The sequence below is a fragment of the Chrysochloris asiatica genome, unplaced genomic scaffold, assembly GCF_000296735.1.
Source record: "Chrysochloris asiatica unplaced genomic scaffold, ChrAsi1.0 scaffold00280, whole genome shotgun sequence".
In the NCBI taxonomy this organism is placed as follows: Eukaryota; Metazoa; Chordata; class Mammalia; order Afrosoricida; family Chrysochloridae; genus Chrysochloris; species Chrysochloris asiatica.
This window is the reverse complement of record NW_006408798.1, coordinates 1469348-1480923: the sequence shown is the minus strand read 5'-3', so window position 1 is coordinate 1480923 and position 11576 is coordinate 1469348. Positions and strand designations below refer to the sequence as shown.

The window sequence follows — 11576 nt, the reverse complement described above, 5'->3', positions numbered from 1 at the left end:
CGGAAACCCTGTACAGGGTCGCTATGGGTCGGACCCGACTCGATGGCACTTAACAACAACAACAACAACACCTTAACATAAAGATAAATAACAAAACAAAACAAAAAAGGGCCACAAACTTGAGTGTCCATTTCACCAAAGAAGATGTGCAAATAGCCAACAGACATGTGAAGAATGGTTCGATATTATTGGTTCTTAGGGAAATGCCAACCAAAACCACAATGGGGTACCACGTCACTCCCACTCAGTTGGAAAACAATGTGGTAGTTCCTCAAAAAGTAAAACAGAGGACTACCTCTGTTTAATTGATCCAATTCCACTCCTAAATATCCAAGAGGTTTGAAAGCCATGATGCAAACACACACACACACACTAGTCATTGTAGCACGATTTACAATGAAAATGTTCACCAGCAGATTAATGGACTTAGAAATATGACATAGTATGCCACCATATATATGGTGGTTATGTGGTGGTTATGTGCCGTGGAGTTGGTTGCCTCTTATAGCGAACCTGTACAGGGTTTCTGAGGCAGTAAATCTTTACAAGAGTAGAAAGCCTCATCTTTCTCCCATGGAACTGCTGGTAGTTTACAACTGCTGACCATGAGATCAGCAGCCCAACTCGTAACCACTACACTATCGGAGCTTCTTTTGCCACCATATAGAAAATGAAATCCAGATATGTGCTCTGACATGGATGAACCTTGAAAACATTATACTAAGCAAAGTAAGGCAATTACAAAAGGACAAATATTATATGATCTAGCTCGTATGAAATATATAGAATATATAGAATAAGCAAATGAATAGAAACTAAAGTTTGTTAGAAGTTACCAGGGTTGGGAGGGAGGAGTAAAAGGGGGTAATTGTTTGCGAAACATTCATTGAATTTCTGTTTGTTGTTGTGAAGTGCTGTTAAGTCAGTTCCAACCCATAGCGAATTTATGTTTGGGGGTGAAAAATTTAGCAACAAATTGGTGATGGTTACACATGATTAGTGTGGAATCACTAAATTGTTTATGTGAAAAACATTGAATGGGCAAATGTGTTATATATGTTTTTACAGCAATTTTTTTTTTAATGGAAAAATAGATCCTCAGTAGGGATGTTATTGTGTTGTGAAGTACCGTGGAGTCAGTTCTGACTCATAGTGACCCTGCACAAGGTTTCCGAGGAGAGCAGAAAACCTCATATTTCTCCCACGGAACTGCTGGTAGTTTCAAACTGCTAACCTTGAGGTTGGTAGCCCAACTCATAACAACTATGCTACCACAGCTCCCTTCAGTAGGGATAGGTCTTGGTCTCTATATCACCAACTATGCTCAGACTTGAATCTCCTGTCTATATCAAATCCTGTTACAAGCTCATCAGAGTTCCCCGCCCTCTCAACATTTAACAGGGATGGTAATTTTCCATTTATCTCTGTGACTAATTAATCCACAAGAATCTGTTTCTGTAGCCTCACTGAGACTATATATTCCATAAACACAGAGCTTCTGTGTTTTACTACATGAAGCATTATGATTAATGCATTATTTTCTATTGTTGCTGTGTTCAATAAATCTTTATTGAATGAAATGGTATTTTAAGGTGGTCTAGAATGCTATGTTCAGTAACATCATATGCATGTGAAAGCTGCACAGTGAATAAGAAAGACAGTAGAAGAATTGATGTTTTTGAGTTGTGGTGTTGGAGGAGAATATTGAAAGTGCCATGGACTGCCAAAAGAACCAATAGATCCATTTTGGAAGAAGTGTACCCAGAATGCTTCTTGGAGGCTAGGATGGCCAAACTTCATCTCTCATCCTTCGGACATATTGTCAGGAGGAACCAGTCACTGCAGAAGGGTATCATGTTTGGTAAGGTGGAGGGTCAGAGAAAAAGAGGGAGACCCCCAACGAGATGGATTGGCCAAGTGACAGCATCGATGGACACAAGTGTGGCAACAGTAGTGAGGCTGGCCCAGGACCGGGCAGTGTTTCATTCTGTTGTGCATAGGGTGGCTATGAGTCATACCGACTCGATGGCACCTAACAACAACAACAACAATTCTGTTTTAAACAAGGTTCTTTAGCTTAACTCAATCTTTATTTATTGTTTATTAGTTTCTACAGAGAAATTGACAATCACAGTGTTCTTTTTGTTTGTTTTACAGTTAACTTTGACCACTTTGAAATTTTGCGAGCCATTGGGAAAGGCAGTTTTGGAAAGGTGAGAAACAAAATAATTAAATAAATTGTACATGTGAAAAACATTGAACAGGCAAGTGTGTTATATATATTTTTATGGCAATTTTAAATAATAGAAAAGTAGATCCCCAGTATGGATAGATCTCTATATTATCATCTGTGCTCAAAGATGAATCTCCTGCCTATGTCAAATCCTGTTATAAGCTCTTTAGAGTCTCGCGCCCTCTCAGCATTTAGCAGGAGTTACTAGTAGGGTTGTAGCTGGCATCCTAGTGCAGTGCTGTGGGCTAATGTGCTGGACTTCAAACTCAGTTTGAACCTCAAGACTGGTGGTTCAAGTTCACCATCTGCTCTGTGGAAACTCTATATAGGGTCACTATGAGTTGGAACTCACTCAACAGCACATAACAACAATAAAGGTTGTCTAGCTCAGGGAAGAGAGCATTCAATAGTTGAAGAGAGCATTCAATAGAATTCTCAGACTATAGAATTTTGGAAAACATAAGGAGGGAATTCAGAGATGTATTTAAGTTTATAAAAGTTTCACCAAAATTTGAGGCAAGCGTGTGACTGGAAGCTATACAATGAACATAGACTATTCTCAAATTTGCAAATTTGCACTTAAGTCAAATCTGTTCACTCTCATTAGAGTTTTAGATGTTTTTCTCTATTCTAGAGAATAATGTTTCAGAATTCGTTTTCAAATTGTATGATTAAGGTTTATCTCCGGTCATCTGACCAGCATAATTGTTACTTTTATTCATGTGTGGAAGAAGTCTTTATTTCTTTTTCCCTAGTCATATCATCCTTTCATCTTCAAACACCTACCATGAAAAAATATATTCAGTCTGACTTTTTGTAAGAATCCTCTAACTTGAGAAGCTGTATATTGATCTCTCCACAGGGACATGCTTTAAGAGGGAATGCTATTTCATATTCCATGTTGAACTTGTATTTTAAAAACACCTGCTGTCTCTCCATTTTGTCAGGTATCAAATGGGCCTCTACAGTTTCAAAAACACATGATGTTTCAAGTGTCCACACTACTTTAAGTTCTTTTGTGGTCTATCACCCATGGCTATAAACAGAAATTCTTTGCATAATTATTGATCAGGTGAATATATTAGCCATGCCCATTTCAGATACTGACACCAAAACAGTGGGTGTCATTTTTTACTGGGAGGGGCTATTTTCTCCAAAATTTTCTCTGTAAAACAACAGCAAAAACAACAGACAAACTTCTTTGAGTTGATTTGGTGCAGAGTATCAGAATGAAAATTTGACTCTTAAATCAGAGCTGAGTGGCCACTCTAACATCAGAGAATTTACAAGTGTTAAGACACCTAAATCATGTCAAAGAGCAAGTCTTGATCTCTCATGTCATTTCCCTATCCATATTCTCATGCTGATTTGCACCATCAGGTCTGCATTGTACAGAAGAATGACACCAAGAAGATGTATGCAATGAAGTACATGAACAAACAAAAGTGTGTGGAGCGCAATGAAGTGAGGAATGTCTTCAAGGAACTTCAGATCATGCAGGGTTTGGAGCATCCTTTCCTGGTTAACTTGTGGTAAGTGATTTCAAAGAGAGATTCTCCTGTCCCACCTCCCCACCTTCACCATCAAGTACTTCTACTTACACAGCTCTTGATTTCTAGGTGTTCCGAGGGTTTTTATTCTTCTCAGCATTTATTTTTACCAATAAGTACTACTTAGTTTAGTAGTAACAGTGCCTTTTGTCCTTGAGCCCAATATTGTTGTTAAGGTATTGTATTTAAATTGACTCATAAAAACTGAATTTGAATGTCTTATGGTGCTGTGGGTTAATGCGCTGGACTGCAAAGTTGATTCAAACCTCCATGTCAGCAGCTCAGTCTTACCTTGAAAACCTCAAAGTCAGCAGTTCAGTCTCACCTTGGAAACCCTATATGGGGTAACTATGAGTTGAAACTGACTCTACATTACTTAACAACAACAATCATGCATTAGGAGTACTGGTGAGTGCTGTAGGTTAAGAAGTGAACTGTTAATCTAAAGTTTGGTGGTTCAAACCCACCAGCTGCTCCTCAGAAATTCAATACTGGGTTGCTATGAGTCAGAATCAACTGGAAGGTTCTTAACAACAACAGTCATTAAAGGAGTGGTGGTGCTGTGAGGTTGGCATTGGACTGGTGATCACAAAGTCAGTGTTTCAAGCCCACCAGATGATCTGTGGAAGAAATCTGTCTGCTCCCATACAAATTTACAATTTTGGGAACACTATTAGTATCGTTGAGGAGTTCTGGTAGCATAGTGGTTACAAATTGGGCTGCTAACCTCAAGGTTGGCAGTTTGAAACTACCAGCTGTTCCACAGGAGAAAGATGAGGTTCTGTAAAGATTTGCAGCCTTGGAAATCCTGTGCAGGATCTCTATGAGTCAGAACCAACTCCATGGTAACAACACATTAGTACCATTGGAGTCCTAGTGTGGTGCTGTGGGTTAATGCGTCAGACAGCAAAGCTGTTTGAATTGCAAGGTCAGCGGTTCAAACTCACCAGCTGCTCCTTGGAAACCCTATACAGGGTCACTATGGGTCAGAATCGACTCGACGGCACTTAACAACAACAACATTAGTACTATTATGAGTCAAAATTGACTTAAGACAATGGGTGGGTGGGTGTCATTTATTAGATACTTCTTCCCATTAACTGTTAAAGAAAGGTTTGGGGCACAACGTATGTATGGCTTTTCAGGGTCACATGAGGTTCATCTCTAGAATTTGTACACAGTGCAATTCCATTGCCTTTAAAATAATTGTAAAACTAAGGTTTTTATTCCCAGCATGTTTCTTAAGTAGCCAAAAAAGGGACAGAACAAAATAAAACAAAAATACAATACCGTCAAGTCAACTCTGACTAATAAGGACCGTATAACACAAAGTAGACTGACCCCATAGGGTTTCTAAGGCAATACATAATCCTTATGGCCACCAGCTGCCAGTTTCTTCTACTGTGGTGACTTGGAAGTTGCCATGATACCAGAAGCTATGCCAGTATTTCAAATACCAGTCACCCATGGTAGACAAGTTTTGGCAGAACTTCAGGACTGACACAGAATTGGAAGAAAGACTTGATAATCTACTTTTGAAAATTAGCTAACAAAAACCTTGTGGATTACTTTTCAACAGAACACTGTCAGACTTGCTTGGTTAAGACACGTCATCATAAGGTGGCAATCGCGTCTGGTGCAGTAGCAGGCCAATGAGGGTGAGGAAGACCCTCAGTGGATGGTGGTTGTGTGCCAGTGACACATAGTGATGCTGTATAGGGTTTCTAAGGCTGTAAATCTTTACAGGAACAGAAAGTCTCATCTTTATCCTGTGGAACTGATGATAGATTCAAACTACTGACCTTACCACTTTTAAAATGTCATCCTTGGAACAGTGTTAACTCTCTTGCCAAAGAATTAAGAAATGTATAACACATTCCAGGCAAAAGAAGTTAGCAAGGTAGAGGTTTAGGGAAATGAATGACAGGTTTATTATAAAAGACATTCTTCCACCTTGCGGAAAGAAAAGAGGCGGTACCGCAGTACAATCTGGCTTCTTCTTTGTATACCCCCATGTCAGGAGAGTGGGCTAGGAATGCTTGTGCAAATAGTTCACAGACCTTTCTTTGAATCCTGCTTCCTCGGGTTTCAACCTATCATCAACTAACTTTATTTTCCTTACCTACCCCTCTGACCTACCCGTCTGAACTAACTTTATTTCTGCTTATAATAGTTTCTTCTCTCTCCTACCACCTTGTTATTGTTGTTAAGTGCCTTCAAGTCAGTTCTAACTTATAACAACCTGTATAGGGTTTCTGAGGAGCAGTTGGTAGGTTTGAACTGCCGATCCTGTGGTGCACAGTCTAGTGCCAAACCAGGAGTCCCCTACCCCCTTAGCTAACTTCCTTTCTTTTTGCTCCCCAACCCCTCTTTTCAGAAAAGTCCTTATTGTTGAGGTTGGCTTGTTTCCTGTCATTGACTTGAGACCTGCTTCTTGTCCTGTTCTAACTACCTAATATCTTGTAGTTAGCAAGCCAGCTCACAATCCACTACATACCAGGGCTCCTTACAGTGCAAATACCATGTAGATAAATAGACTCAAACTTGCTGGTGTTTGTGGAGATGATTCAGGACTGGGGCAATGTTTTGTTCTTTTGTACATAAGGTTGAAGTTGACTCCTACTCCATGGCAACAATCTATTTCTCTAATCTTTATGAAAACAGACTATGGTGGTGTCAAACTGACAACCCTTTGGTTACCATCTGAATGCTTAACCACTGTGCAACCAGGACTCCTGAAAAGGGGGAAGGTGTTGACTTTCTGATGTAATGGATTTGAACAGAACTGGAACTAACTTATGTCAATGGCTAGTCAATAAATGACTGTGAGCCTTTCTGAAAGCAATTACCTTAATACAAGGATGGTTGTTATTGTTGTTAAGTGCCAAGTCGATTCTGACCCGTAGTGACCCTTTATAGGGTTTCCAAGGAGCAGCTGGTGAGCCTGAACCACCAACCTTGCAGTTCAAACGACTTTGCAGTCTGAGACATTAATCCACAGCGCCACACCAGTACTCAATGCAAGGATTAGAAGATGGCTAAGAAACAACTTTTACCTCCTGATCTTTTGTATATGGAAGCCTTTAATGGGTCTCCTCTATTTTGCTTTAAATTTTAATACAGAGTTAAGAAAAGGAGCTCTGGTAGTGTAGTAGTTACGAATCAGGCTGTGAACCACAAGGTCACCAGTTCTAAACTACCAGCTGTTCCGCAGAAGAAAGATGAGGCGTTCTGCTCCCATAAAGATTTACAGCCTCAGAAACCCTGTACAGGGTCGCTATGAGTTGGAACTGACTCCACCATGGCACTTCACAACAACAACAACATTGTGTTAAGAAAGGAGCTCTGGTACCTTTGTAGTTACAGAATCAGGCTGCTAATCTCATGGTCAGCAGTTCAAAACTACCAGCTGTTCTGTGACAGAAAGATGAGGTTTTCTGCGCCAGTAAAAATTTACAGCCTCATATGCAGGGTCCATATGAGTCGGAACTGACTCCACTGGCACATAACAACAACAACATTGTGTTAAGAGCCAGTTCTTAGAGCGAATTCATTATGACTTTAGGCTAAATATCCATACTAAGTAGTCTTATTAGCAAAACAAAGAAGGAAAAGGCTGTATTCAGAGACATAATAGAAAAATAATAGAGATCTCACTGTTGTTTACGGACATCTCTGAAGAAACCAGTGTATAAAACTCCTTCTCCATCTATCTTTAATTAACACCGTTCATTTAATGTATAATTTGCTCACAGTTTCAGTGCCACAGTTGAAAAGAAGATGGTTCTGGGTTGGAAAATAGGTCTATTATAGTTTATGCATTACTCCAACGTGGCTGAGTCTAATTTTGACTCAGGCTCAGTAATTTAATCAGGATTTTAGAGAGCTCTATTCAAAATGCTGTCATTTAAAGAGTTAAAATGGATGCAGCTCAACTCTCCTCCATCCTTAGCAATCATCAAATTGCCTCTTCTGTTCTCTCTCCACTTTGGGAGTGACAAGGTGCTGTCACTTCACAGCCTCCCTTTGTTCAAAGTTATATTTTTTTTCCCTTAAAAGTTCAACCAACTAATTTTCTACTTGTAAAACCAGGAAGCCTTCAAAAAGACATAGCAGTTTTGCCTTTTCATGCTTATCACCCATTGCTAAGTAGAGAAAGTTGGTTTCATTCTATTCCTATTTAAAAAAAAAAAAAAAAGTGGGGGTGGGAGTAGAGGCAGGGAGGGTGGGATGTTGTAAGGTTTTACACTGGCCAAAGTTTAGCCTCTTTGCTGTTGGCTAACTTGGTGTCATTTCAGAAAACAAGATGTTTCCCATACACATAGACCTGGGGGGTGAGGGGTGGACTGGATGTATAGTCTACACCTGAACACTGAGAACCATTAGCAGTGATGGAAGAGGGGAAGAGAGAGACAACCCCCAAAGATTTCAGCATCACAGTCAGTACTGGAAACTGGGAGGGAGCTTTACCAGAAGTGAAGCTGAAATCCTTTTGCCTTTCAAACCTTCAAAAAGCAATATTTAGAAAATATTTTTCCTTCTAATATATTCTTTCTGCCCTAGTTACCATGTTGTTGTTGTTGTTAAGTGCCATCGAGTCGATTCCGACCCATAGCGACCCTGTACAGGGTTTCCGAGGGTGTAAATCTTTATGGGAGTAGAAAGCCTCATCTTTCTCCCGCGGAGCGGCTGGTAGTTTCGAACCGCTGACCTTAAGGTTCGCAGCCCGATTTGTAACCACTATGCTACCAGAGCTCCAAGTAACTACTTCTACAACTAATAAGCATCTTGCAATGCTTTTTGCAGTGTGATTGTGAGTAATTTACACTATTATTCTAAGACACAAGATAAGGTTCCTGTGTCCAATTTACAGTGTTGGTTTTGTATCAGTAGAATGTGATAAAGTGCTATGTCTAGTACCCAGCACATAAACCCACTACAATTGAGAGGGGAAAGAGGAAAGAAAGGGGGTGTGAAATGGAGGAGGAGAGAAGGGGAAGCCAGGGAGGTGGAGAGAGGGATAAAGAAGGGGGTCTTCAACTAATTCTCTATAAGAACTATGTTATGCACTTTGCTTTTGTTTTCCTACCTACATTCTACAAATCAAGCAGCAAAAAAAAAAAAAAAAAGTTCAGAATATATTATCAAGATTTTTATTTTTCAGGTGTAACTGTTGATTTATCTTTACATCCCTAAAGGAGCTGAGTTTGTTACTGTGTGATTAATAACAGCCACACTTTCTTTTACCTCCTGTTCCCTTTGTGTATTCTACTGATATACTTGGTGGGCCTCATAATATTGCTTCAGGTATCCTCTCATCCCTGCTCAAAATGCCTCTAACAGCTGAGGATATGACGGGTCCAGTATTCTGGCTATCAGACTGAGGGGAAAACAAACTGTCTATTTTTCATGTAGTTTTTACACTGAAGTCAGGAAGATCATTGAAAATTATTCATATTTCAAATTAAATTGGCAACTGACAAGCTTGTATTTCTTTTTGCTAAATCTGGCAATCCTAGTTATAATAAAGATCCAAAGGCCAGTTGTTCCAACCCACCAACCACTCGGAGGGAGAAAGATGTGCCAGTCTGCTGAAAAGATGTACAGTTTTGAAAACTGTAGGGGGACAGTTCTGCTCTGTCCGTTCTGAGTGTCAGAATGGATTCGATGACCCTGGGTTATGGGATGAAGGAGGGGTAACAGTGGTGAGCAAGTGCAGGCAGAGCTCCTGATCTGCCTTTATCATCAAGTATGAGAGACCGATATGAATATGTAAACTGTGAGAAGTGCTTGACAAGACTAAATATTAAAGTTGTGTGTGTGTCTGTCTCAAAAGGTTGAAGGGGAAGATGTTAACTAGCCTGAGGCCAAGCAGTACTGAAGATGGAAGAGCTTTCTGAATCAAAATCCAACTTGACCAGCCTCTGCAGGCCTGACCCCACTCAGAAAGTCTTCTTCGGATGTAGGCCATGCTGTAAATCAAAGGCTGCCAGACAGGGCTGGCATCCAGGAAAAGTAAATACAATCTTCCTGCAAGTCCCTCCCTCTGGGCTGTTAACAAAGCCCTGGCAACCTGCAGCCCGAAAACAAATCAGTCCCAGTTATTCCCAGCACAGCTGGTTCCCCAGGTGGCTATTGTTAATTGAGATTAAGCCTGAAGCTGCAGACAACTTGGACTCTTCTCTCTCTTCTCTCCTTAGGTGCCCTTTGTCCCTGTGAACAGAAAGAATCCACCTGGGGCCTCAGGAAATTAGGAGACAATTTTCAGTTTTAAGTGGCAAGGACCAGCTGTACTGAGAGCATAAAAAGGGATCTGGGCAGACAGGTGAATACAACCTAATCAATGTGTCCCATAGAAGCAATTCCCCTCATCTGTGCCTCTGAGAAGCAGTGTTCAAGGGATCATACTTGAGCTTCAGGGCCACTGCATCAATAGTAATCAACCCACTACCATTGTGTCACTTCCTACTTAGAGAGACCCTATAGGACCGAGTAGAACCGCTTCATAGGGTTTTCTGAGACTGCAAATCTTTATGGGAGTAGCCAGCCTTCTCCGTCTCCCACTGAGTAGCTGGTGGGTTTGAACTACAACCCTAATGGTCAGCAGCCAAATGCTTAACTCATAGTGCAACCAAGGCCTCTTTCAATAATAACAGCTGCCATATTAATCAAGCAGTATTACTTTGGGTTTGTTGTTAGGTGTGCTCAAGTCATTTCCAATTTATAGCAACCCATATAGGGTTTCTGAGGCACAGTAGGTAGGTTTGTAGTTAGCAATCCAGTGCTTATCCTACAGTACTAAACAGGATTTCTTGGGTTTTATGACTTATTTATTCATCCTCACAACTTTGGTTCATAGGGATTATTATTTGGTTTTGATGAAGAAATAGAGGCACAAAGAGATTAAGCAATTTCTCTAGTCACACACTTGCTAATCAAGGTTCAAACCCAGAACCCTGCCTTCACAGCCCGTGCTCATTCTGCCACACTATACCATCCCCTGCTGACATCTTGTTAAGTTCCCTTAAGGCATATGCAAAGGAAAACAAAATGTGTTTTATTGTCCTTTGTACCCCATAAGAATACAATACTTTACAAGGGCAGACATGTTTGTCACTTTGGTTCACTGCCTCATTCTCCAGCATTTACCAATGTGCTTGACATACAGTCAAGTCTCCATAAGTATCTTTTGAGTGATTAAATGAATGAAGTGAGTCAGTCCTAGGACAAGGTCTTCTGGTAAGTTGCTCCTGTCTCCATCATGCCACTGCCACCTTTTGCACAGTCTGGAACACACTCTCATACAATCATGCTCACTCAAGCTTTAGAGCAGACCTTGGATACTGTTCCAACACTGTGTGGATCAAGCAAGTTACATGATATACTCATTTTTCTTTTATTTGTAAATTGGAGATCATAGCAATACTCATGTCAAAAGACACTCCTTTGAAAGTAAGTTAAGAACATGCATATATAAAAGCACCTCACATATGGGAACGTAATAAATGAGTTTAAACAAGCAACAGCGTAGAAACCCTCCGTGAAATAGATTGTTGTCTCTACCGCCATGGCCAGAGGATTGCATTAAAAAAATACACCTGAGTTTGAGCTGACGTGGGCATTAGAAAGTCTGTTTGTTCTGAATTTAAATTATACATATGTGTGTGTGTGTGTGTGTGTGTGTGTGTGTGTATATATATATATATAAGGAGCTCTGGTAGCGTAGTGGTTACGAATCGGGCTGCGAACCTTAAGGTCAGCGGTTCGAAACTACCAGCCGCTCCGCGGGAGAA

At 40.4% G+C, this 11576-nt stretch overlaps 1 protein-coding gene across 1 annotated transcript in view; it reads left to right on the top strand.

Annotated features, from left to right (window-relative positions):
* The window catches only part of STK32A (serine/threonine kinase 32A), a 165230-nt gene that overhangs the window by 10016 nt on the left and 143638 nt on the right, over positions 1-11576 (top strand). The window contains exons 4-5 of the mRNA XM_006874502.1: positions 2158-2213; positions 3614-3765. Of these exons, the coding sequence (XP_006874564.1) occupies positions 3647-3765 (119 nt within the window). The 5' untranslated portion in view covers positions 2158-2213; positions 3614-3646. The remainder of the gene's footprint in view (positions 1-2157; positions 2214-3613; positions 3766-11576) is intronic.